Consider the following 27895-nt stretch of genomic DNA (forward strand, 5'->3'; position numbering starts at 1 on the left):
TTGTGAAGCCCAAACAGCCAGTCAGAGGCGAAGCTTCACCGTGCACCCATAAAGAGTATAGCATAAGCAGAAATGAGACACAATTAGAATAATTTCTTGAGAATGTACCGTTCACATTGTATGATGTATATAAGAAAGCTTTCTTGAAAATTACAGTAGTCCCTACCGGCAAAAAAAACCCCAGCTGTATACAGACACCAAAGACAGGATGAAAATAAATGGAAGGACAGGTAGAAACCTACTTGCCACATGATTAAAAGAGGGAAAACTCATAAGCTAGAACTGCCATCGATCGGCTGGAAAAGAGCAAGAAGCTTTCAGAAATACATATGGTCTCCAGTTGTTAGAAAGGCAAGATGTGAACTACAATTAAAATTCAGAATTTTAAGTCTTTAATTGCTTTTGCAAACATGATCTGACTCATACCACCAGAAAACAAAAGTAACAGGTAGGCCAAGGGTTGGCTATGTATTTACTTGCAGCCACGCGTAAGTTGTAAAATGTTATATGTAAATTGAAAGTAACATTAATTCAGTAAAGTTTGTGCAGTATATGCAAGGTACTGTATAGTATCATGTCGTGTCAATGCGGCACCATTATCTATTTTGTGTTTATTGTGTACGAAGTAAGATGTGGTAAAAAATACAATGCGCTAAGATAGTTTAGTTTCAATTTAAAATAACATTTTATTATTGTTGCTTTGTACAGTTTGTCAATTTAATTAGCACAACTCCACTTACAAGCCGTGAGCTCAAGCATAGCTCAGTCGGCTAGTATTTTCAGATTACTAGGCTGCCATCTTGCCACCTCTTCGCCTCTCCCTTCCTTCCGCCTGAGAGTGACTCAGTCTCTTTTCTCCAACGGAGATGGGAACCCGAAAAGATCCGAAAGGGAGGAGGGAGAGTGAGGCGGAAAAAAGTCGATGTTCAGCAAATGCCCCTATCTTCAAAATGGCTGCCGTGTCTGCTACTGGCAGTGCTATTCAGCTCGGAGAGTGACTCCGACACTCTTATTCCTTCTCACTTCCAACGCAGTCTCGGAGACTTTGAAAACAAATCTCATTTGCATTTATTCACCTCCCCCATCTCCTCCTCCTCCTCCTTCTGCCTTCAACATCCTTTGATTTTTTTTTCAAAACAACCAGCTTCCAACACTCCTCGAATCAATCAACAATTTCCAATGGTTTGAATACACTTTTTAATGAACAATGTGTGAAAATTGCGCCGAACTGGTGGAGGTTTTAAATGAAAGTAAGTAAACCATTAACACTTTAACGTTTTGAAGCCATTTTTTTGTGCTGCTTCGTTTTCTTCATTTTTTACTTTTTTTTTTTTGCAGTTTCTGTCTTTACCACTAGTATTGCGACTACTAGGCCTAAAAAGGTAAATTTATATATGCTCCATATGCCGTATCACGAGAGGCTTGACTTTCATTTAGGACAAACAGCTGGGAGGTGAATTATTGACTTGTGAAATCACCAATTTATGTTTTAATGGAACATTTTACGCCACTGACAAAAAGTTACATTGGAACGTCAATATCAGCTTGCCATAAATTAAAAGTTATTTTCTGTTTTCATTTTAATGGCATTTAGTGTTATTCAAACTTTATTCAGTGGTTTACCAAATGCATATTTTTATTTGTTTTTGCAGAAACACACAGTTGTATAGATGTTTTTTTTATGAAGTCAAATGTAATGTAACGTAACTATCCATTCAGTTGTACATACAGCCACTCGAATAGGCATCAGTCCTGAAGTGCAACGTTTTCTGTTTATATTATAAGTAATCGTAATGCTTATACTTAGTGTTGCTTGAAATCAATTTTAATTATCTCGAACTTGTTGTGGAAAACACCACTGGTGCAAAATACAGTACTACTAAATTAAGGTTTGTGTTTTTTTTTTTTTCATTCAAGGCCCGTTTTTGTGTTTTGCATTTCATATTTACCTTTGTCAACATTAAATCAGAATTACAGAATGCTACAGTTCTTTTTAAATATTTGTTTATGTGCAAAAAATACATTTCGGTCGAAGTCAATTGTTCCTATTCCGGTCCGATCAATTCTGACAGCAGACACTGGCCTGGCTGAGTATGCAACATGTCAAACTGAAGTGGGGAGACTGAGATAACTGTTTTTGACCTGAGCTGCACAAGCAAGGTTTAGTGTTTTTTGTTAGATTATTAGGGGACGGGATTGGTGTTTGTTCAGTAATTTTGCAAATGAGTTGACAGCGTTTTCAGACAAATCCTATACATTTATTTACACTGTCGAGTCCAAATGTTCAGTTTATCGTGAGATGCACGCTATCTGCATCTCATATTGTGAACAGTGATATTTTGAATGTTTTTAAGCAGTCTGACTTGAGTGAGAGAAGGGGCAGCCATTTTATTGTTATTTATTCCAAACGAGTTTCAATACAAAGATAGCTCACTTACTAAATATAATCTAATTCTCAGTTTGTAAAGTAATAGAAAATGTTAAACATAGATACAATCTCTGAATATTAACAACAAACTTGTATGTTTTTTTTTTTTTTTAACAATTGATACATAATCATTTTAAATGCACCTTTTAATTGGATGTTATTCCTGCTGTTGATAGGTAAAGTTTTTTATAAACTTTTAACATTTTCTAACCTCACTTTTTGACATGCACTTTCTTACTAAAATCTTGCTTTAAACTGGTAGTAACCAGATGATTAAAACATTTAAACCATTTGACTGTTTTTTTTTTTTCTAAAATGGCTACTATGGTTATTTTTAGATGATCCTAGATGGAAGCGTCTTATTTTTAAAACATGTTAATGGCCTTATTTTTATTTTGTATTTCAATGCAGACAGATAGCTACAGTTTTTTTTGTTGAGATTTAGTACATTGTATGTTGCTTGTTCTAGCACTGAAGGAAGAAACTCCTTCCACTACAGTAGTTAAGCCCCTTTCACACTGGCATGCACTACCTGGGTGTGATCCTACCCGGTCACATGCAGGTCACCTACGTGATTTTACACTGCTTTTGATAAAGCAGGGTTGACCAGGATGACAGATGCAAGTGCACAATGCATGAATCAATGTCCCTGAAGCAGCTTGTTACAGACACTTCCATTCAAGCTTTTCTGGATTGAACCATCGGCCCAAGTGTTGATTAGAGCAAACATTTCTTCATCCCTTCTGCAATCTGGCTCATGGTGTGTCTCAAGCAACAAAAATATGGCTAAACAGAATAAACAAAAACGTTCCTGCCGAAGTAAAACCTTTGTGCAGACGTGGCTGTTTGTTATTTTGTCTGCTGTCATGCATTTGTTTTGCTCAACCTGGGTCAAAGCGTGTTCATACACATCCTGAGGTGGGTTGCTGGGACACGGGGTACCACCCAGGTACATGGTTTCACACTACATGGGATTGTGACCCAGGTAGATGCGCCAGTGTGAAAGGGGCTTAAGTTTACCTCGAGTAGACATGGGGTTAAATAGGGTCATATTTACAGAGATAAAACACAGTTACACGTGGCTTGTGGCAGATATGTGAAAGATAAGCTGGGGTTGAAATAAACTCATGAATGGGGGGTGGGGTAGTTTTCAGCCTGATTGGGTCAAGTTATATAGGAGTAAAAAAATTTGTTTATTTTGGAAAAAACTACATGAGCTAGAGACTTGTGTTGGGTGCCTTTTTTTTATTGGAAATGGGAAATCCAAAAATGAAAACCCCCAATATTAAAAATCTGAAATGGTATATAAAGGTCAGGGTCTGTACTTCACATATACAAAGTTACAGAAAGTTTTAATATTTTTTGTTTTCTGTGAAAACAATCAAATTTTTCTTAGCCCATTCCAGAAAACTCTGAATAAGTAGCTGGGACAAAAGTTAATAACCAGTAAATGACACTTTTTTTCCTGTCTTTTTGAAATGCTCATTTTTAAGCACAGGAGTTTGTCTCATGTGGAAGCTGAAGTGAAACTTGGGCATTAAACCCTGCATAGCATGTTCGGAAGGGTAATCCAGCATTTCTCATCATTCTCTAGCCGGAGATACTGCCCTGATTTCCCCCCTGGGTGCATGGATTTAGAGAAGGATTTACTTCTCAAACTTTTCAGAGAGGTTTTCAATCATAGATACAAGAAACAAAACTACCTCTCCTTTAAGAAACAGTGTCTTCTTCCTCAGCTTTAGGTTAATCTGAGCCATCTCAGGAGATTTTCAGTTTTTTGTATGCATTAGACGAGAGACTTGAACCTGGGTGTGGGAATTAGGCATGAATCTGTAGAGACCATATCACTTGTTATAATATTACTAGTGGATTACTAAATACCTGGAGACAACCTTCTCCCTTACTAGTACTGTATACAGTCCTCAATGCTGTAATGGATTGTCCAGACCGGTATTATCTTTTTCACTTGATGCTCCCTGTAAGTCTTGTACCTATTGTATAAAGTACATTCAAGAGGCTACAACTCCGATTTTGATAAAGAAGTGCATTTCTTCATGCTCATATGAATGGTTGGTATGATTCTACATGTAGGCCACAGCCTTCTGTACACATTACTAGAAAAAACAAAAGCGTGTTTTTAAACAAACAATTTTTTGTTGTAAGACTATAAATAGATTGGGATTAATATTATTAACCCTAATTATAAATAAGTGCCTTCCATCACATCTTTAGTTACTCTAGTGTAGAAGTGCTGCTGCTTGTTATCTGAAAGCGTTAATACTTGATACCACTTATGAATGAGACGTGAATGAAAAAGGGGAAGCTTGTATATATGAACTGCTAGTTTATAAAAAAAAAATTTTTTAAAACTAATTTTATTCCAGTGTCCAGGAAGTCAGTACGTATGTTACAATATGTTATAATATTAATTTTGTACAGGGAAATTGACTTGAATAATGAACTGATCTGAAAGTACAGTAACTGAATGATTCACATTGGATTTGAATGGAGGGAATCTCTATCTTTAGTTGTCATATAAAAGCCATGTTTTTTAAAAATCATAAAACAAAGATTATAAATTGTAGTTTGAGTTGTTTAAATGTATTGAAGATGGCTTTCATTTTCAATTACAGATTATTTTCACATCTCACTGTTACAGTAAATTGTTCATTCTTCAGAGTATGCATCTTCCACGTGGACACCAGAACAGTTTGATTGAATAAACTACCTACAATGGCCACTGATCATAAAAGATCAAAACCCTCAGTCATTTGGAATAAATGCTAGACAGTGAACTTGTATCATGTATACCGTTTGCAAAATACAGTTTAAACTAATAGCATAATGTCTTTGATGGAGCACATTAAATGAAAACATTCCTACTGCTTTTGCAAATCTGATAGTCCAATGGGTGAGCGATACATATTTTCCGTAGTTTACTTAATGTAGTTAGTTGGCCCTTCCCTCCATTAATTGATAGTCACCAAATAAATAAATAAATAAGTCGGTAAAGGTCTCAGTCATTTGCCACAGTAAAACATAATTTCTAGATTTAATTTGTAAAATTATTGATTTTAAGTGGGTTTCAGTTGATCTCAACCTGGAAAATATGATAGCTTAATATTTAAAAGGAAATGGTGCACAACACATTAGTTAGTGACTGCATGTTGGGTATTTTTGTCGTTGGTGTTATATACTTTTATTTTTTTCAAATACAATAGATGATCAAGAACAAGGTAGTCATTAGAATGTGGAATAAATTAAGGAATTGTGAACTTTGCAGGCTGACGAGGAGGTGAATTCACAAATAGGGAGGGATGGTGTGTGATGTTGTAATTTATTGGGAATCGCTGTTGCCACGAAAACGATCTGCTTATTGACTGACAGGTTTGAAAGTTGTACTCGCAGGATCCCTTTGGCTGTGTGAAAGGGTTATGACGGTATTGTTTACAAGGATGATTCCAGTGTATCAAACTTTTAGTTCTGTAGCAAAACCCCCAAAAAATATTTTACATGCTGAATTTGGTTCTATTGGTCGTTCACCATTTGAAGAAAGCTTTTGTATACATTTATATTGTATGTACGTTTTTCACAATTATTGCTGTAGCACTTAATTGCAAGTTTCAAGAGCAGACATCTATGTTGATGAGTACATTGTAAGTTTGCTTTTGAAGAATGTTTAAAGCAAATCATATTAGTATATACCTAGAAGTAAATTATACAAAGTTATACTTGGCATTTTACTGTGTGGTTTTAAAAAAGGATACAAAGGAAGTTCTGCACTTGATGCGCATCAATTATTTGATTTATTAATCTCTAGAATATTTGATTACAAAAATAGTTTGCCACAGCCATACAATTGAATCTCCAAAAACACTGGAGGTCCTAAAGGAAATGTTGGGGTCCCAATAAACTACAAAGTCTTAATGTTATGGTACACATGCTTTTTTCTTTATTTATTAACATTTTCACAATTTAAAAGTAACAATAAGAAACAAACACTAAAAGCCACAAGACGTTTTTTTTTTTTTCTGTCTAAAAGAAGAAAGACCAAAAAGCCTAATAGAATCCACAAAAGCAGAATTCCGTAAAGATCAAAGGACATAAACAACCAGGCATCCGCCACTGCTCTCAATTTTAGAGACCAAATGCTCCAGGACCTTAAAGCATTTACATATTTAGTAACATTTGTTGCATAATAACAATAAAGAAAATGATACATTTTGAATATGACAACACTTTTTTTTTTTTGTTTAATAAATGTTTTGTTTAATCATGAAATATCTTGAAATACCTATTTTTAGATAGTAAAATAAACTGTTGTTTACTGTGACAAAATTCAGCTCTACTTCTTAGGTTTTTAAACAGTTACATATACTTGGAAAGCAGTCATCAAGATAGCCTGAAATGGATTCTAGCATGCAACCGTACACAGGAGTGCAACTCAGATTAGTGTTCAGTCCGATCCATGACAGGTCCATATTTTCCAGTTCTCCACAGCGGGAACTACAATGAAGAGTTTAAGCCCACCAACTTTCTGAAGCTTGCACTTCAAGCAATGCAGCTGTATTACCTGAATGATTTAAGAATAAAAAATATTTGGTAGGGCTGCCTGTGTCAGATGGACAAATGCGGGTCTCAGGGATGCAGACAACTACAAACCTGAGAGTCCCAACAAACAATGAATGCGTAAAGGAAGTGGGTAGCAGTGTCCCCGAGGGCCTTGTGAATATTTAATTATGTGGCCATACCTCTTCGTCTGTCATTGGTTACTCTCCTTAATTATATATTACATTATTTCACAGGTTACCATTTGCACAGTCCAACTGCTGCACCTCGTCTAACACGGACATCTCCACAATATCGTAGTTTTTATATTTATCCAGCATCAGACAGTTATGATATGTTATTTTCATTGTTAAATTAATCGAGTGCTGCAAAAGATGATCATAGTAGTGTTAACGACAACATCTAAAGTGTGACCCATGTCTAATGTTCTATTGTTCTACATGCATAATGTACTCTGAATAAGGTTAGGTTATTGCATTTTCTTATATTCACAAATGTTAGACTTTCACCAAACCAAACCAGTTTAGGCCCTGTTCAGTTTAGTGATTTGTTTGGAGTACTGCTTGTGATCTGTACCATACTAAAAAAATCCCTTGTTTTTGATAATCTTACAAAAATTGAAGGCAAGCAGACATATACATTGTTTGTTAAATACTTAATATCACAAGAAATACTGATATATCTAGGTTGTGTTGGGCTTGTCGGTTGATGATGTTATCAGACCTGCTTAAAAAGGATCAGCATTGATAGTTATATGGCACAGTATATTTGGAAATACCCAACCAGACACCGCCAAACGCTATGCATCTTGAAAACCCCTGACGAAACTTTTCAGACATCTATTTTTTTCACTGTATGCATCAGACACAGTTTTATAACAAGAATAATACATTGAAAGATGTATATACTGTTACTGTTGCATACATCTTTAAACCTTTTGTTTTCAACAATACACTTTTTATTATTAATTTTGTATTGTTCTCATCTTTGTGCATGAACAGTGGTAAACCAAAATGTTCTATAAAGGGATATGAAGATGGTGTAAAACAGCTATCAAATATCCAACACCCCATTAACCTGCTGGAGTGGTCAACCACTTTTATCAGGATGCTGTTTAATGTATGTAAAAAAAAAAAAAAAAGTTGAATGTAGATATGTAATGATAATGGTGAGAGAACTATTGGATTACTTCTCTGTGCCCACACTGTTAATGTATAGAGCCCCAGGTCTTCTCTTGCAGTTCTTAGACAATGCTTTCTTGAGATTTTGCAGCTTTGGCGGGCTGTTATTGTAAGACGTGTGATGGCTGATTCCAGATAAGTTGATAATGTGGGAAATTCCTCCTAGTCTTAACAGCTGCTGGATTTGGTCAATTGATTTAACTGCTGCCTCCTTCAGTTTAAACCTATTGCTTCCACAGTTTCTGATGAGGTAGGCATTTGTTTGTAAAATGGGACAGTTTCTGTTTTTGAGAGATGAATTCATAAGTGCTTATTGCCCATGATTTTACATGTTCTATTATTTGCCCAGTTTAATATGATGTTTATGTGCTTTCTGAACTGAGAGCTACAAAATACTCAGGTAATCTCACACATTATCTTTTACTTGCATCTCTCATGCTTCTTCACCATGAGTTACAGTAGTGCTGCATTTGTTCTAAATAGCAGCAGAACAAGCTATCAGTCCTGAAAGACTGTGTGATTCATTTTAGGATGCAAATGCTCCATTATTAAGAGACCAGAAGACAGATGGGATGGGTTTCAGATGTTGTGGATTTGTGTACATTGGACAAAACAAATTTGCAAATTTTCAGGAGGTGTAGCTCAGCTTAGTCTGGTTGACAGATATTTCCAGACATTGTTTTTTCCCATAAGTTTAATGAATGTCTTTGGAGGCTAAGCGATCTATGTCCTAGTCCTGAAAAAACACATAATCCAAACCAATGAGGCAATTGATGCAGTGACTGTTCATAGTACTGTTTTTAGGTACTGTATCAGTGAATACCATGTTCATCTTGTTTTGACACGTTTTTCTCCTGTCATATTGTAGGACAAATTCCTACGAAACAAGTGAACATTTGTACTGTAGTGTAATTCTTTTGAATTCTGTTTTCTTGGTACAATAGTATACTTGAACATTTTGGAGAGACATAAAACATTTATGCCATATACTTGCAGTGAAGTGTTGAAATGTAAAAATATCTTATTTTCTATTACCTAGACTTTGGATAATATATTGTATAAATTGTAGAGACACCATTTTTACAGGCTTAATTTGAACAGTATGACTGTGTCTGCAAGCACAAGCCATTTAAAAGTAGCCTCTGTCCTTATTTAACAACAGTTAGCTAATTCATGGATTCATGCAGGGCTTCCAATTTAGAAGCCCCCTTGTGAACATGGTAGTTTATGAAGCTGAGCTGAACTGAACCTCCTGGATGTGGTTTTTCATGGCTATGCTTGTGATTTGCAGACATACTCACACAAAGACATTGGCAGGTACCCTTTAAACTATTGATTACACTATGTAACACAATTTTTGTTCCTGGGTAGTAAGTATAGTATTTCCTAGTTGCTTATGCCTCAAAAGTGTAGAAAATGGCTATTATTTCCGACAAACTTTGCTTTTGTGACCAGGACAGTGATATTTCAAAATATCACTATTTCCAATGGGAAAACGGGCAAATGTGTGTCTTTTCGTTCACATAAAGTCAGAAAAAAACAACATATGAATCCAAATTAACATGTATGTATACTAAAGTAATACAAAAATGACTACTGTATTTACAGTATAATCGTAAATCTCGAAAAACTACTCACTTCTAAATCTTTTGTAGTCGTTTTTATATTACTTTAGTATAAATACATGTAAATTTGGATTCATATGTTGTTTTTTTCTGACTTTGTGAACGAAAAGACACACATTTGCCCGTTTTCCCATTGGAAATAGTGATATTTTGAAATATCACTGTTGAGGCATAAGCAATTAGGAAATAACACTTACTACCCAGGAACAAAAAAATAATAACTATTTGTTACATGGTGTTATTATAGGATGATAGGACATTTGATAAGCGAGCCTATTGATTGTTATTTCACAGTTATAATTGTGTAACTGTATTGGTTTGTAAAATAATAAATAAATAACAAATTAAAATCCAATGCATGGATCAAGCAGAAACTGTTTCATTTTGGATTAGTACTGTTACTGCTTTCAGTCACATTCCCAGGCATGTGACTTGACACTGAATTTCAGCAGAATATAGTACTGCTAGATTTGTATGTTCTGTGGCATTAAATTGCTTCTTGCAGTTTTGATTTGAAGAACAATGCTTGCAGACATGATTTTTTCACGATTACATGCATTTCGTTCAGATACGTTCACATGAGACTTCACAAGCCTCCAACTTTCATTGCCACTTTGGGCGCTTGTGCTAATTTTTAAAATCTTCTATTTTCACAGTATCGGACACAGATAGCACTGATGGCTTGCAGCTAAAAAAGGATCATGCTCTTAGGATATTTAGTTACATCAATTCTTGGACCCAAAGGTAAGTTTATCATTTTGCTTTTATGAAGTTTGTTTATTTGTATTATTGGCATTTTTTTTAAACCTCTGCACATATCAATAATTCAGACCATATGCAAAAAGTAGCAACTCAAGATTAATATTGCTGTCCTTGAAATCTTTAAAATAAGGCCATTCCTGGTGGTTTGTATATTGATTACAAACCGCAAATACACTAGAGACTTCCATGCACTGTTTGTTTTCACAACTGTGGTTACAGTTTAAACAGTGACTGTTGAAATCATTTGTAACTCCCATTACTGGTTTTGAAATTCAGGGATTGAAATAAGACTCGCCCATTCCAGGTTTTACTACGAGCTTAGCCACAGTGGGTAACAGGCTCATGTGTGTTCTATTAAACTAGTAAAATAAGGAATGGATCTGCTATGCAGTCATCCCTGTATATACTACCACATTGTTTTAACCTCTGGCCATATCAATGATAAAGATCACATATTTGTCACATATCCATTTTACTTTGTTTACAAACCATTTGATTAGAGATGCTATAATCGTTGCATTTTGCCCATGGCTGTGCTAGGTGCCAATGCCAGCCTGAGACCACCTCTGACATTCACACAGTTTACCAAGACAAAAAAAAAGCCAAGTTGTGGGGATTTCATTTTTAGCTCCCACCAATAAAACAAGTGGAACTTCTAGTATGTGATGCTATGTAAGGCTCTGCTTAATTATCCAAAGTACAGTAGAATTATGTATAGCAAATATAGCTCAGTTCAGGTAAATGTTAGGATTCAAGCTTCTGTTTTATTGGTGAATGCAACCTAAAATGTCCTTTTTACATGCAATTGTTTACCCATAATATTGTAATTCAAGTCCAAAATCATAATTATTTTTCTTGGTTTTCTTGCTCCAGTTTCTAAATACATTTGCTTTTGTCTACAGGCAGTGTCTGTGTTGCTTCAAGGAATACAAGCATCTAGAAGTTTTTAACCAGGTGGTTTATGCACTCATAAACTTGGTAGTCACTCACGTTCAAGCGCTTCAGGACCAGCTTTGTAAATCTTGCACTAATAATACTGATTCCGATTGGGCAGACGTGACTCAGCAGAGCGATGAACCTGTTAATGTGGAAAGAGAATCCAATGAAGAAGATGGGGAGAGTGAAGGACAGAACACCACAGAGAGCAAGTTGGACAGCTCAGAGGCTTGTGGGAGAACAGAGGATGTTTCAGAAAAGAGCCCTGATGCCTTTAGCACTTGGAATACCGAGGAGAAAGAAAAGCTGCTGTTATGTGTGGCAAAGATATTTCAGATCCAGTTCCCTTTATATACTGCGTACAAACATAACACTCATCCTACAATAGAGGTAGGCTGTACTGCCCTTCACATACTTGCTTCAGATACCATTCTTGTTTATGCAAATTTAAAGTAAGCTTTTATCTTTGTGTAACTAATATAATTTTCTTTGTGAGCTGTGAATATTATATAAATGTGGCTGGTGATTAACTAACTTTTTGTCCACTTCAGGAAGAAGCGCTTTGTAATCATTCAAGTAAACAGTACATTTATTATGATTGTTAAATGCCATTTTTCACTGTTGTGACTTAGATTTTTTTTTTTATGTAGCTCATCTAATGAAACATAGGAATATAACTTATGTTTGAAAGTACAGTGACTTAAAATATTCAACCACCTTACTAGTTTGTGATGCTAGGGGGTGGGAGGTTTGTTGCCCATTTTATTGTGACTGCCAAGATTTGCACTACATTCAGTGGTAGGATGGTAAAAATAATATTGGGGATTTGCACCTCTGATGTTTTGCTTAATAAAATATTTTTGAAGGGAGGATGCAATATATATAATATATATATATATATATATATATATATATTATATATATATCCTATATATATATATATATATATATATATAATATAGGTTATTATATATTAATTCCAAAACGGGTAGCCTGTATCGCACACTGACTATTTTATTTAATTACCAGTATTTCCATTTCTGGGTGCTACCTCTGGGATCTGCCTCCCAAATATCCCAATATTGTTCACAATTAATGCAAATCGAGGTGCGACACCATGGTAGTTAGATTATAGATCAAATTTCCATTCTTTATTACTTAAAAATAACAAAGTTAAATACAGAACAACGTTTCGGCCAGGTGGCCTTCATCAAGCTTAGTAAAGTCATCAGAGTGTGGTTAATGGGCACTTAATATTCCAATATATTATAGCAATATATATAGTAGATAAGATTTACTGGAATTATTTTGTTAGCAGCATTGTTATTCCTAAATAAAGGATAACATTTTGGGGATACCACTACTCTTGTGAGATGGCATGCTTATTAAATTTGATATATTTGATGAGACAATTATCTATACAAGAATATCAAGTATTTAGTAAGCAAGGCGTAACTGGATACAATTGTCCCTCCCCCAATGTTTTTCACACAGTTTTATCTCATTGGCACCATGGGAACCTCCTTTGACAATTGACTGTCTCCAAGGTGCTTTGGTTTGCTGGTTTGTTTGCGACAGTAACACTTGTCCAGTACAGCCCCTCTACATACTGCTATTCTGTATAATTCCCTATTGAAATGAATGGTGTGATACCCTCTACAATCTGGAACCTGTCTATTCTGAAATGTGGTATGATTTTTAAGTCTGTTCTGCCTAAAGTGAATGAAAATCTGACCATGCAGTCTGGCACTGATCAAGTTAAAAACCAGTATTAAAAAGCAAGACAATGTGTCTATACTGTATTCACGTCCCACTTGCACCATTCTAAATTATGCAGTTGTTTAACATCAAAAAATTCTTAGCGTCTACACTTCAAGCTATTTCTTGAAAAAATATTGCTCTTCCCAAAAGAACATTTACCAAAACCAACACAAAAAGAGCTGATTGAAATAAACCTTTTCAGACATTCTGAGTAGAAAATATACCTGCTTAAAAGCTACACTGAGAAAACCTGAAAGCCAGCAGAAAGTTCCTGAATTCTGAATGCAGGTACAATTTAAACAGGCTTGTGCGAATAACATTTTTTGTTGAGGAATTGTTGTGCTTAAAGTTTGTTGAGGTATTACTGTACAACAAAAATGCATTACTGTTACATATATTTTTAAAGGCAGTCCAAATAGTTTTGTAATTTTATGTTTTTGTAGGTACATTATTCAAATTTTTAAAAATCTTTTTTACAGTTTAGCTCAAATTCAGCACAATTTTCCTGCCCCAAATTACGCTATCCAGGTTTTTCTGTAGAGTGTCTCTTTGGGTATTTGACGGTTGTCAAATGTAATTATAGTAGAATGCTGGAATACTAGTGATGCCAAATTTTAGCTCTGAGAGAGGGTCACACAGGGTATTATAGCTTGGCTATAAAAGTATTCCAGCATGTCAGTAGTGGATTTGCCATTCTAGTGTTAAAAAAACAAAACATGTAAACAATGTACCTAATAAAACAGTTGAAGTAAGTCTTATATAGTATGTATTACCATCACTTTGTAGAGCTCACATTTGCCTGTATGAAACTCCCAAAATCTAGATGCATTAGCTCAGATTTAAGTTCTAATCACTGCTTTGTCCAATGGAAGGGCATTGAATAATATTATGTAATGGCTTAAAATAAATGACCATTAAAAAAAATCAAATTTACCTTTACCATAATACAGTATGCATTTTTCACATAGGAAAATCTGAAGTCAATAAAATTGTAGTTTATATATATATATACACACACACACACAGTGCCTTGCAGAAGTATTCAGACCCCTGACCAATTCTCTCATATTACTGAATTACAAATGGTAAATTGAAATTTTGTTCTGTTCGATATTTTATTTTAAAACACTGAAACTCAAAATCAATTATTGTAAGGTGACATTGGTTTTATGTTGGAAAATATTTTTAAGAAAAATAAAAAAACTGAAATATCTTGCTTGCATAAGTATTCAACCCACACACATTAATATTTGGTAGAGCCACCTTTCGCTGCAATAACAGCTTTTAAGTCTTTTGGGGTAAGTATGTACCAGCTTTGCACACAGTGTTGGAGTGATTTTGGTCCATTCTTCTTGGCAGATTTGCTCCAGGTTGTTCAGGTTGGTTGGACGACGCTTGTGGACCGCGATTTTCTAATATTGCCACAGATTCTCATTGGGATTGAGATCAGGACTTTGACTTGGCCACTGTAGGACATTCACCTTTTTGTTCTTGAGCCACTCCAATGTTGCTTTGGCCTTGTGCTTGGGATCATTGTCCTGCTGAAAGGTGAATTTCCTCCCAAGCTTCAGTTTTTTAGCGGACTGAAGCAGATTCTCTTGCAGTATTTTCCTGTATTTTGCTCCATCCATTCTTCCTTCAATTGTAACAAGATGCCCAGTCCCTGCTGATGAGAAGCATCCCCACAGCATGATGCTGCCACCACCATACTTCACTGTAGTGATGGTGTGTCTTGAGGCATGGGCAGTGTTAGGTTTGCGCCACACATAGCGCTTTGAGTTTTGGCCAAAAAGCTCTATATTGGTCTCATCTGACCACAAAACCTTTTCCCACATCGCAGCTGGGTCACTCTCATGCTTTCTGGCAAACTCCAGACGTGCTTTCAGATGGTACTTTTTGAGTAATGGCTTCTTTCTTACCACCCTCCCATACAGGCCAGTGTTATGCAGAGCTCTTGATATGGTTGACTGGTGCACCATTACTCCACTCCCAGCCACTGAACTCTGTAGCTCCTTCAAAGTTATTGTTGGCCTCTCTGTGGCTTCTCTCACAAGTCTCCTCCTTGTTTGAGCGCCGAGTTTTGAGGGACGGCCTTTTCTTGGCAGTGCCTGGGTGGTGTGATGCAGCTTCCACTTCCTGATTATTGATCCAACTGTGCTCACTTGGATATCCAAACACTTGGATATTATTTTGTACCCTTTCCCTAATCTATGCATTTGTATTACTGTATCTCTAACTTCTGTAGAATGCTCTTTGGTCTTCATTTTCCTTCAGATTCACAGCCTTACCAATGATCCTTCAACAGTTGGGTTTTTATCCAGAAAATGTGACAGCAACTTTAATGGTTCACAGGTGGAGGCCAATGGTAAGGTAATTGTGTCCTCGTTAGGGCAATTTCTTTCATCGGTGCAAACTGGGAGCTTCCACAGCACGGGTTGAATACTTATGCAAGCAAGATATTTCAGTTTTTTATTTTTCTTAAAAATATTTCCCAACATAAAACCAAAGTCACCTTACAATAATTGATTCTAAGTTTCAGTGTTTAAAAATAAAATATCAAATAGAATGAAATTTCAATTTACCATTTGTAGTTCGGTAATATGAGAGAATTAGTCAGGGGTCTAAATACTTTTGCAAGGCACTAATATATAATGATAAGATTTACTGGAATTATTTTGTTAGCAGCATTACTTTAATACAACACCGATTCTAGACTTTAGAATGGTTGTTTATGTATAAAGAAAATAAAATGTGTTAAATACAATTTTAACACACTTAATTAAGACCAAAGGATAAAATTCCAGAAATGTTTTATGTTTTTAAATGCTTTTTTTTTTTTTTTAAATCAACACTTATGACAAATAGGCAAATTAAGTGATTACCCAGTTTCTAGTTAATAGTGCATATGCATTAGTAAACCTGTACAAGACCATAAGATACATGCATAGTTTACATGATGTATCTGTATTAAAGTCTTCAAACATTTTGGGTTCAGTTTTGTCGTGTTCATATCTTTTGAATTGTAAGTGGCAAAGTAATTGCTTAAAGTCATGGCATCTTATTTTGAAGTGTAATTGCACATTTTCAAAGAGTGGTTTAGAACTAGTATAAAACTTCTCAAACCAATAATTTAACAGCTCTTTCCTGCAAGTTGTTTAGGGTTTGCCTAAAAGTGTAAGAATCAAAAATGACTGCAAAAATGAACTTTAAAACCAAGTGGTCTTTTTTTTTTTTTTTCAGGATATTTCAGCTCAAGAAAGCAATATACTAGGATCGTTTTGTGACATGAATGTAAGTAGAGTTTATTGTATAAGTAGGCTGCATTGCTGATCCAATAATAATCATTATGGCGTATAGTAACAGTACTTGGTGATCTAGAAATGTGTACACTGATTACACCCCCTTACTCTTGCTGTTTACTTGCCTTTAATTGTATAAAGTAATACCTTTTTTAAAATGAATGTATTCATTCCAGATGTGATTGCTTTCTAAGTTGTGTTGTGTCTATCGAAGCATGGAATGGTTCAAACTGCTTTGAGAAATATAAATATTGATTTTGAATTCTTTGTCCCAACTTATTTTACCAGGATGTAGAAGTACCTTTGCACTTGCTTCGTTATGTTTGCCTCTTTTGTGGCAAGCATGGCCTTTCTCTCATGAAGGACTGCTTTGAATCGGGAACCCCTGAAACTCTGCCATTTCCAATAGCACATGCATTTATAACTGTTGTATCAAATGTGAGTAACTTCATGTTCATGTTATAGTTCTGTGTTGAAAATGTAATCTTAATTCAGAAGATTATGAAAAACAATACACTGCAGTGTTCTACAAACACTTAATGGACTGGTTTGGCGTGTTTTTCTTAACAGATCAGGATATGGTTGCATATACCTGCTGTTATGCAGCACATAATACCCTTCCGTACCTATGTAATAAGGTAAGATGTCTACACATCATTTTTGATGGAGCCCTTCTTGGGCAGTGGGGTGATATTTGTTTATGATACAGTATGAACACAATTATGGTGTTTTGATTCCTACTACTTGAAATCATGCTATTATGCACAGTAAAAGAAAATTACATTGGAGGAGATGAGGGCAAATTTGTTTTAGTTGTTCCATGAGCTGAGGGAGCCCCTCTAGTACAGAACCTTTGGGCTTCACAGTGAAGAGGAGAACGATGTGCTTTGACAGATATTCTATTCTCGTTCCAGGTATTTATGTAAACTGTCAGATCAGGAATTAAGGCAGAGTGCAGCCCGCAACATGGCAGATTTAATGTGGAGTACAGTTAAGGAGCCCTTGGACACCGCTTTGTGTTTTGACAAAGAGAGCCTGGATCTTGCTTTTAAATACTTCATGTCTCCAACTCTAACAATGCGGTTGGCTGGTCTTAGCCAAATCACTGTAAGTATTTAAAAAAATGAATTTAATTTGTATGAAATACATTTTAATAAGCTGCAGTGAAAGTACTAGAATAAAGGAGACACCACTGTCTGCTTTTAGAAATACATCGCTGCTCTCACAGTATTTTACTAGTACCGGAGACTAGGGACGGGAATTTTTAATGTATTAATTTTAGTAATTTATCATCATATGCAACAGTCCTTCGCTTATCCTCCTGCTGTGGTGCCTCAGTAAGAGAGGATATTATAAAAAGGAAGGGGTTTTGCAATTGCAGTTGCCTCCAAGTAATTGCCTCTGGTGCAACAGAAAGATTTACACTGGGGTGGGTTTTATTCTTGGTCGATCTGGCGCTTCTTTGGTGCACTGAAAAGAAAAAAAAAAAAAAAGCAAGCAAACATCTTTAAAGAACAGAACGCTTCGGCTGACATTGATTTAGCCCTTGCATCCCTGTGAATACTTAACATGATTTTAAAAGGAAGTTTAAAAAATAAAAAAAAATAATATTAATCAGATAAATAATAATAATAATTTAAAGAATGCATACGTGTAAATACTAACCAGGGCTGTCAATGTACATCGTAATGTAATAGAAATAGTGTGTGTATGTAGATGTGGTTTAAACGCTGACACCTGCATAGCATTTAAACATTCATAATGTACCAAAAGCACATCACAACTGGAGACCAGATCGGAAGCTAGCATGTCTCAAGCATGTTTATTAAAGTTTAATAACATTAATGTATTGCCTATCTAATATTTCAGTTATGATTGTAAAAGAGGAAATCCTAGCTTGAGTCCAAACATTCCCAAGTTTGAATTATTTTTAGTAAGACTGTAAATCACTGTACTTCAATACTTGTGTGAAAATCAGTATGAAATATGTTGGTAACTGTGTACTAAAGAAAGTCAACTTTTTAATGTTGCCTTAACATCATGTGTATATAGAACATGCTTTCCCGGTTAAGGGAAGCCTCTTTATTGGAGAGGTAAGCCTACCTTATTTTTTTATACTTTTCATGTGTAAAAACTATGTATAGCTATGAGTGGTTATTTATTTATTTGTACCATTCTTTTTATATTTCTTTTAGAATCAACTACACACCTTCAATGATGTATGTAATAATGAATCCCTAGTGTCCGACACCGAAACGTAAGTTTTATAATAATATAAATGTATTGGTAGGGTGTTTTTGTAAAAATAATCCACTGAGTGGTTTGTTGGAGGAAAACTACTGTTTCTCAAATATATTTTAGAGGTTATTATAGTAAGCAATTTTTATTCTTTCTTTGCAAAAGGCAATGTATATTTACCTGTAATAAATTGAATTTATTTTATTGTAGAAAAATGTTCATAATATACATTTTGTTTATTGCAAACTGATTTACATTATAGATCAATTGCAAAGGAGCTTGCAGATTGGCTAATCAATAACAATGTTGTTGAGCATATCTTTGGACCAAATTTGCACATTGAGGTAAGTGTCTACATAGTGGTATTTTCCAATTAAAATTAACTGTTCTGTGTCCATGGTTGTTTTAACCTCAATATATTTCAGAAAAGTATGATGTGATACCATTCATACTTCATACAGTATATATCACTTTACAATTGCAGCTCGGGTTAAAACAAAACAAAACAAAAAAAACTGATGTTCTTTCAGATCATTAAACAGTGCCAAGTTATCCTGAACTTTCTCGCTGCTGAGGGGAGGCTTAGCACTCAACATGTGGACTGCATTTGGGCAGCAGCTCAGGTAATTATCAAACTGAAACAATGTGCTCCATATTATATGAAATGTGTTTGTAGACTGACAGTTGCCCTGGAATAAAGTTGCATGGATTGCATTTGGTGCAGCTTGAAAGTGCAGAGCTTTTTGTGAGTTAAACATAGTAGAAATGACAACTATGAACTCGAATGCAAAAATAATATATTCCTGTAGACATTGAACAGTTGTTGAGAAATAAATGTATTTGTATATGCAACTAAATTTGCAAAGTTATTATAATTTTCTTGTTTTTCCAGTTGAAACACTGCAGTCGATATATCCACGATTTATTTCCTTCCTTGATCAAGAACTTGGACCCTGTGCCACTTCGTCATCTTCTTAATCTTGTATCAGCACTTCACCCTAGTGCGCACACTGAGCAGGTACATAATTCTTCCTTATATTGGGGAATGGTGCAGGGAGCCTGAATACATATTATTATCTTGCACTGAATAATTTTACATTTTCTGACAAATGAAGAAAATGTGGGATATGATCAAGCATTAGTTAGGATAAATGAATCGGTCTTGATAAACATGTTCTGCATTTATCTTTTTTTTTAAATTAATTAAAAAGAAGCTTTTAATAATCTTTAGCAAGACCCTTATATTTGGAGCAATGGCTCTATTCATTTATATCGTACTTGATTAAGACAGTAGTGCAATGCTTCCAAAGTACTGGCGCAAGCAGTTTATAGTGGATGTGACCTAACTTGATTTAATGCAGATTTTCTCAGAGAATTTTATTTTGTCTGTGTTCACAGACCTTGTATTTGTCTTCAATGCTTATTAAAGCCCTTTGGAACAATGCGCTGGCTGCCAAGGCTCAGCTGTCCAAGCAGAGCTCTTTTGCTTCTCTGCTGAATACAAACCTCCCCATGGGAAATAAAAAAGGTTAGTAGGATTCTAGGTGTGTGGCAGAAATTGAGTTTGCAATTTCCTAAATGTGTATTCCATTCACTGTCTAAGTTTAGCCGATCACCCAGAGTTGTAAATTCCTTTGTGTTTTATCCTTTTTGTTATCACATAATGGCATCATTGGCAGAGCAGTTAGAAAGCATTATTAAAAACTAGCTTTAGGCGTGGGATATTTTTAACCCTTGTCCGACATCATCAAAAAGGCGTCATACACAGGTCCCTAGTTGTTTTTTCTCCGGAAAAGCAGTGATATGCAGTGCCTTTTAAACCCATCTTACTGTGAATATAATTACTTTAAAACAATACTACTGCTTACTTTTGCGCATGTTTTTCTGCAGATGCAAGCAGTCTGGAATTAGCATCTGACTCAATTTCTCTGTCTTCATTTAGGCTCCCCTGCTGCAAGCCCTGAGAGCAGCGATAACAGTGACACCCATCACAGTGGAGGCAGTGACATTGAAATGGATGAGCCGATCATGAACAGAGCGAAACGTGTGCAGCAGCGGCTTTCCGACACAGAGGTATGAAGCTGGTTTTCAAAGTAATACTCAAATGGCTCAACATGCTAAAGCAGAGATCTCAGTATCCCATGTAGCACTGCACACGTCCCTGGTATTAGAGCGACTCAGTAATCTGTATTTTAGAGCATCTTACCTATTGACACTTTCAACCAAGAATTTGGACAGGTAAAACACATGCTCAAAAACCATGGTTTTAAGACCATGGATGACGCCTGCAGGTTTTTTATTGAGAACTATTCTGACATTTTTTCTGCTTTAGCAAAACTTGCAGCAATTGCAATTACGATACCTGTATCTTATGTACCAGCAGGACAGGGTTTTAGCTGTCAGAACAGAGTGCAGATCAACAAATGCTCTTATTTACATGAGGATCATCTAAAACATGACAATTTCAGTGGAAACCCCTGAGAATTAAGACTTGGAAAGAGCAAGAGTCATTTTTTGACTTGGGTGGAAAATTTAGAGAATTGTTAAACATCAAAATTGTCAATAGTTATGATGTTGACAGCTACCTGCAGAGACATTGGTACATGTCCTGCAACAATGATTTTTACGTTGTGAGTGGTGGATTTTCAGAAGAAAATGTTTCATGGTAAGCTTGTCTTTGTCTGTTTCTACTACCATTATTTATACTGTGTACTGTTTTGCATGTTAACTTCGTTAATCTGAAATAGTTACAGCTAGCCAATGAGAAGTGATAGGAGCCGGACATATACGCTTTTTAAAATGTTCGTGTTTAGGTGCAAGACTTCTGCAATTCATTTTTCAGAAACTTGTGTGGGTCTTTAGAAATGTACCAGGAGTGTTTTTCTAGCAACAGAACGAACGTAGGAAAAATACATAAATACTATTTGTCCGATGTGTAAAGTATAATGGCAAAGTTTGTTGTCCCTCACACTGATCTTGTTTTCCCTGGCGTCAGGAGATATGAATTGAATTTATTGAAATGTATGCTTTGAGCGCACTCTTAAACTCAGGGGAGACGTTCAAGGAGGACATAAAGATGTTTCGGACTCCTGTAAGTGGATTGTTCGTGCACTGGGCTTGCAACGTATCCAGATTACTTTTTAATAATCAAGTTGCTATACACCTTCCGCTTCTTAATAATTGTCTTGACTGTGCTCCAAGGGATATTCAAGGCCCCTGATCTGTGCCTTTCAACAACTTTGCCCTGGAGTTTTTTTGAGTGCCTTGGTGCTCATGGTTGATTCTTTGCTTTGAAATGCAGAGGGAACCTACAGGAACTACTGAATTTATCCTGAAATCATGTTAATCGCTACAGTTTAACACAGGTGAAGGTCACTTAACTTGGTGTGTGATTTTGAAGACGATTGGTTACACCTGAGCTAATTTAGGATTGCTGTTACAAGGAGGGTGGACACTTATCCAACCAAGCTATTTCAGTTTTTATTTTTAATTAATTTTTTACAAATTTCTAAAATATTTTTATTTACTTGGAAGTTGTAGGGTAGGATGTGTAGATAAATGAAAAAATATATATTTTAATGCATTTTAAACAAAAGGTGAAAATTTTGAAAGGGGGTGTAGACTTTCTATAGGCACTGTATGTCACTCTCTTAAAACTAAAACATAATTTCTATACCTTATATCAATGCATCAATATCAAAGAGAAATTAAATTCAAATATGTGCTTACCTTCAAGTATATGGAAGTGTAGTGTAGGATATATTGAAAAATAAGAACTGTCTTCAAAAGGCAGAGACTTGACATCGACCAAATATCAGTTTTTCAAAGGCCTTTAGAGCATGGATCACACAACTTGTAGTAGTACTTGACAGGGGTTTTACCTTGATTTTTATAGGATTTTCTCTCCATTGAATACATCAGGAGTCCCAATTAAATCTGATCATCTATCTGCATTGACAGTTCCCATCTTTGAGCTAATGATATTTTCTGGGAGGATCCGGTCAACTCCTTTTAAAACCAATTGGATATAACTTCTCTTAAAAATATTGAAACATGATTTCATCGCTCTCTTTTTCCTAACCCCTCCTTTCTCCAAAAAGTCAGGTGAAACAAAGTTCAGAGGATCCCTACTACAGTATAACGCAATACAATACAAGTTTATACGTGTATAAAAAGAGATGTTGTTTTATATATTTAACATCAACTTTCTGTGTGATTATATTAACCTGAGCCTAGTATATTCCTTCTGAGTAACATATCTCATCACCTTTTCGGTTTGGTTTACTTTCATATACAGGTTTGTTAACAAAATATGGAACGAAAAGACTGTAGGGGTTTATCACAAGAATAAGCATACAGTGGTCAGTTCAGTTATTTCCATTTAAATGTAAGCTATAATGAAACATGTTAAATATAGTAGCCTTATATTAACTTGTACCATGCTTGGACTAAGCTTGACCTCTCTCGGTTTCTACAAATTCGCCTGCACAAGTAGGTTTTCACACACCCTGTTTACATACATACTGGTATTTCTTTTATTTTCATTTAATTTTTGTAGTTTATAATCTGTATCCTGTATCTTTTATACTACACATTTGTTGTTTCTCCAGGAGTCCATGCAGGGCAGCTCAGACGAGACTGCTAACAGTGGGGAAGATGCCAGCAGTGGTCCGGGTAGCAGCAGCGGGCGTAGCGAAGGCTCCAGCAACGAAGTGAATTCGAGCCATGCCAGCCAATCAGCCGGCAGCCCAGGGAGCGAGGTCCACTCCGAGGACATGGCCGACAGTGAGGCCTTGAAAGAGGAGGAGGAGGAGGAGGAAGAAGAGGAAGAGGTAGAGAGGGGACGTTGCCCTCTGAAAGAGTGCAGAAACCCTGAGCTCAGGAAGAGGAAATCGGAATCCCACGCAGGGATTTGTCTGGGGGAGCCTCAGGGTGCCACGGACAGGTCAGGGGCTAATAGTGGTACAGGCAAGGATCTTCCGTTCAGTCCTGAGGCTGTGTCCTCGGTGGACAATAGGATGCGAATACTGGATGCCTGTTCCTCACACCCAGAAGACCCCGACCATGATATGGCTGAGGAAATTGGTCCGACTCACTTATCACAAGGCTCCCAAGACACTTGCATTTCACGGACTGCTGACTTCCTGGGGGAGGCAATTGGCAACGAATTGTTTAACTGCAGGCGTTTTATCGGTCCACAGCATCACCAACACCACCCTCACCACCATCATCCTCACCACAATCCGCACGAGGGGTATGTATCTGCTGTTGTATTACAGCTAAACTGCAAGGTTTAAGTAAGCTATTTTGTTTTCCACGAATGTTGTTCAGCTGGAGTGTCATCAGGCTACTTTATTCTGTTAGAGCAGAAGGAAATAATAGAACTACATAAGAGATCCTAACTTAAAATCACAGTTCTCCCAATTTGTTTCTGTGACCCTGCTGGATTTTTCTTCTTTTTTTTTTTTTTTTAAAGCACATTTGGATACATTTTTATTTATTTTCACATACTTCTTCACCTAGTCAATTTGACAAGGTAGTAGGTGATGCAAAGGGAATATGTTACACCCCAGGGAATTATGCGCAGAATAAATCAAAATTATGCGGTATCTCTGTATAAGTGTGTTCAAACAACAGAATTATTGTGCCGTTATACTGGATTCTTCTCTCATGCTGGATATCAAAATACTAGCACCTAAGTTTTTGCCACTGATCAACACAAAAAAAGTCCATAATGTCAAAGTGAAAAATAAAATCTGCAAATTGTTCTAAATTAATTACAAATATAAAACAGAAAATAATTGATTGCATAAGTATTCACCCTCTTGAGTCAATATTTGGTAGAGGTACCTTTGGTAGCAATTATAGCCATGAGTCTATTTGGATAAGTCTACCAGCTTTGCACATCTGGCCACTGCAATTTTTGCCCATTCTTCTTTGCAAAATTTCTCAAGCTCCGTCAAGTTGGATGGGGACCTTTGGTGAACAGCAATTGAGGTCCTGGCTTTGACTGGGCCACTCCAGGACATTGACCTTTTTGTTTTTAAGCCACTCCAGTGTATCTTTGGCTGTATGTTTGGGGTCATTATCCTGCTGGAAGATGAATCTTTTCCCAAGTCCCAGGTCTCTTGCAAACTTCAGTAGGTTTTCCTCCAGGATTTCTCTGTACTTTGCTGCATCCATTTTGCCCTCTGTCTTCACAAGCTTTCCAGGCCCTGACGCAGAGAAGCATCCCCATAGCATGATGCTGCCACCACCATGCTTCATGGTAGGGATGCTGTTCTGAGGATGATGTGTGGTGTTAGGCTTGCGCCAAACATAGCGCTTAGCGTTGAGGCCAAAAAGCTCTATTTTGGTCTCATCGGACCATAAAATCCTCTTCCATTTGGTCTCAGAGTCTCCCACATGCCTACTGGCAAACTCTAGCCGAGATTTGATGCGAGTTTTTTTCAACAGTGGCTTTCTTTTTGCCACCCACCCATAAAGGCCAGTTTTGTGAAGCACCTGGGCTATTGTTGTCGTATGCACAGTGTCTCCCAGCTCAGCCGTGGAAGACTGTAACTCCTTTAGAGTTGCCATAGGCCTCTTGGTGGCCTCCCTGACTAGTGCCCTTCTCGCCTGGATACTCAGTTTTTGAGGACTGCCTGTTCTAGACAGATTCACAGTTGTGCCGTATTTTCTCCATTTCTTAATAATGGACTTTACTGTGCTCCAGGGGGTATTCACTGCCTTGGAAATGTTCTTATATCCTACCCCTGATTGGTGCTTTTGAAGAACCTTATTCCGGATTTGCTTTGAATGTTCCTTTGTCTTCATGATGTAGTTTTTGTTAGGAAATGTACTAACCAACTGTGGGACCTCCCAGTGACAGGTGTATTTAACCTGAAATCATGTGAAACACCTTTATTGCACACAGGTGGACTCCATTCAACTAATTATTTGATTTCTAAAGACAATTGGTTGCACAAGAGCTTATTTAGGTGTGTCATAGCAAAGGGGGTGAATACTTCAATCAATCAATTATTTTCTGTTTTGTATTTGTAATTAATTTAGAACAATTTGTAGATTTTATTTTTCACTTTGACATTATGGACCCTGTGTTGATCAGTAGCATGTTGTAACACAGTAAAATGTGGAAAAGTCCAAAGGAGGGTGAATACTTTTGTAAGCAACTATATATGTATTGATATGTTTTATGTGTGGGTGCGTAATTCCCCGAGGTGTAAATATGTGAACACAAATGTTTTTAATCTAAGTGTTACTACAAAAGTTTGAATCTGGTAAATCTTACAATTTACCAGTAACTGCCAAAATTTACCAAGTAAGTTGGTGTGGCGGAGTGTCCCGCCTCTTTGTTTATTATTGTTTTATGTTGTATGTATTGTGTTAATGTTGGTCTTTTATGTATAAAATACACGATATAAATATGGTTTACGAGCACGAGTGTTTAAAATGTATATTTGTATTTAGGCACGAGGATTGCACAGCACTTCACGTGCAGGTAAAGTGTGATAATATGTGAGCACGGGAAATTGCACTTCATTAATTCACGTGCAGTTGTACCGAGCCTCCAATTGAATGATTGATTAGCGATCAAGTCTCGGTACAGCTGCATAAAAGCAGCATGTTTTCACTCACTCAGGGTTGTGTGTTTGGGAAGTGGAGAACGGGTGAGAGAGAGGAGAGTTTAACAATTGCAACAGCGTGCTGGAAGTGCCAGCACGATACTTGTTTAGTGTTCGTCCACTCGTTTGTCTGTCTGTTTACTTTGGCCAACACGCTGTTTTGTTTGTTCAGTCTGTGTTTTTTGTTTTGTACAATCTTTTTATTTGAAATAAACCAGCGCAAGCAAGCGTCTTCATATCATTTCATCAGACGTCTCTATTACTTCCTTGTTCTGGTGTCACCACTGCAAGCCATCCTGGTCACAGGTGGTAATCGGTTAATCTTCTGATTTTACCTAATCATATTGGTTATCTACTTGGTTATTCCTGAGATTTACTGGTAAATGTCTGAAGTAAAGCATTATGTTTATTTTTTAAATTTACAGCTTTACTTGGTAAATGTCGACATTTACCAGTAAATCTTGAGATTTCCCAGTATTTTAATTTTTTTACCGGAACATATGTATTGAATGTTAAGATGGGATATGTGATGTCTTTTAATATTAACTGGTAAAATGACAGCGAGGGGATTATTGATTTTTAAATGCATGAAAATACATTTCATTGCAGACACATAGTTGACGACATGCTGAGTGCTGATGACGTGAGTTGCAGTAGTTCCCAAGTCAGTGCAAAGTCTGAGAAGAACATGGCTGATTTTGATGGGGAGGAATCGGGCTGTGAGGAGGAACTGGTACAAATCAACTCCCATGCAGAGCTGACATCTCACCTCCAACAACACCTGCCTAATTTAGCTTCAATCTACCATGAGCACCTTAGTCAAGGTAAGATAAAAGCTGGTTGTTACCTTCAATTGTGACTTTGAAATTGATCTTATTTTATACACAGAGTTTACTTATAAAACTGTGCGTGGGAATTGATGTGTGTGTTATATGTTTTTATGCATCCTTGGAATAGGAGCTTAAACTTTAACGGTATTTTGAGAGAGTCTTAATATTTTCGGTTTCATGGAAAACTAGGGATGCAAAGATTATGGTTTTCCTAAACTGAAACCAACATTAGCATAAAATTCCAAACTGAACAATACCAACAAAAGATAAAACCAAACCATTTTTTTTTTTTTTTTTTTTTTTGTAGTACAAGGGAAAAGCGTCAGCAGTCTCAGCACTAAGACCATTTTCAGAAGACCATTGCACGCTTTGCTGCATGGAGATGGTTCATATTAACAACCCTTATTAATAATAATTTCAATATGGTAACATAAATCAAAAGTTAAGACTTACCTGATTGATTTCAAGTGCTAGCGGTAGGTATAACCGTGGCTTCATATTTAGTCTGGGTATTCAGGTTTGTTGTTGAAAGTTACTGGCATACGCAAACACTTGGCCTGCCTACCCTAACCAAAACCTTTTGTTAAAAAAAAAGAGTCCCAAGAAGTGAAAACCTGAAGTTTGAGTTAAAAATAAATCAG

At 36.3% G+C, this 27895-nt stretch overlaps 1 protein-coding gene across 4 annotated transcripts in view; it reads left to right on the plus strand.

Annotated features, from left to right (window-relative positions):
• The first annotated feature begins 715 nt into the window (after positions 1 to 715).
• The window catches only part of usp34 (ubiquitin specific peptidase 34), an 82743-nt gene continuing 55563 nt past the window's right edge, over positions 716 to 27895 (plus strand). For all 4 annotated transcript variants that reach the window (XM_041253012.1, XM_041253014.1, XM_041253013.1 and 1 more), the window contains exons 1-15: positions 716 to 1250; positions 10460 to 10547; positions 11468 to 11891; positions 16503 to 16553; positions 16850 to 16999; positions 17132 to 17199; positions 17476 to 17668; positions 18757 to 18818; positions 19062 to 19143; positions 19330 to 19422; positions 19692 to 19817; positions 20198 to 20327; positions 20742 to 20872; positions 23410 to 24053; positions 27034 to 27248. In XM_041253012.1, coding sequence (XP_041108946.1) covers positions 1208 to 1250; positions 10460 to 10547; positions 11468 to 11891; positions 16503 to 16553; positions 16850 to 16999; positions 17132 to 17199; positions 17476 to 17668; positions 18757 to 18818; positions 19062 to 19143; positions 19330 to 19422; positions 19692 to 19817; positions 20198 to 20327; positions 20742 to 20872; positions 23410 to 24053; positions 27034 to 27248 — 2500 coding nt within the window. In that variant the 5' untranslated portion in view covers positions 716 to 1207. The remainder of the gene's footprint in view (positions 1251 to 10459; positions 10548 to 11467; positions 11892 to 16502; positions 16554 to 16849; positions 17000 to 17131; positions 17200 to 17475; positions 17669 to 18756; positions 18819 to 19061; positions 19144 to 19329; positions 19423 to 19691; positions 19818 to 20197; positions 20328 to 20741; positions 20873 to 23409; positions 24054 to 27033; positions 27249 to 27895) is intronic.

This window comes from Polyodon spathula, chromosome 6, assembly GCF_017654505.1.
Source record: "Polyodon spathula isolate WHYD16114869_AA chromosome 6, ASM1765450v1, whole genome shotgun sequence".
Classification (NCBI taxonomy): domain Eukaryota; kingdom Metazoa; phylum Chordata; class Actinopteri; order Acipenseriformes; family Polyodontidae; genus Polyodon; species Polyodon spathula.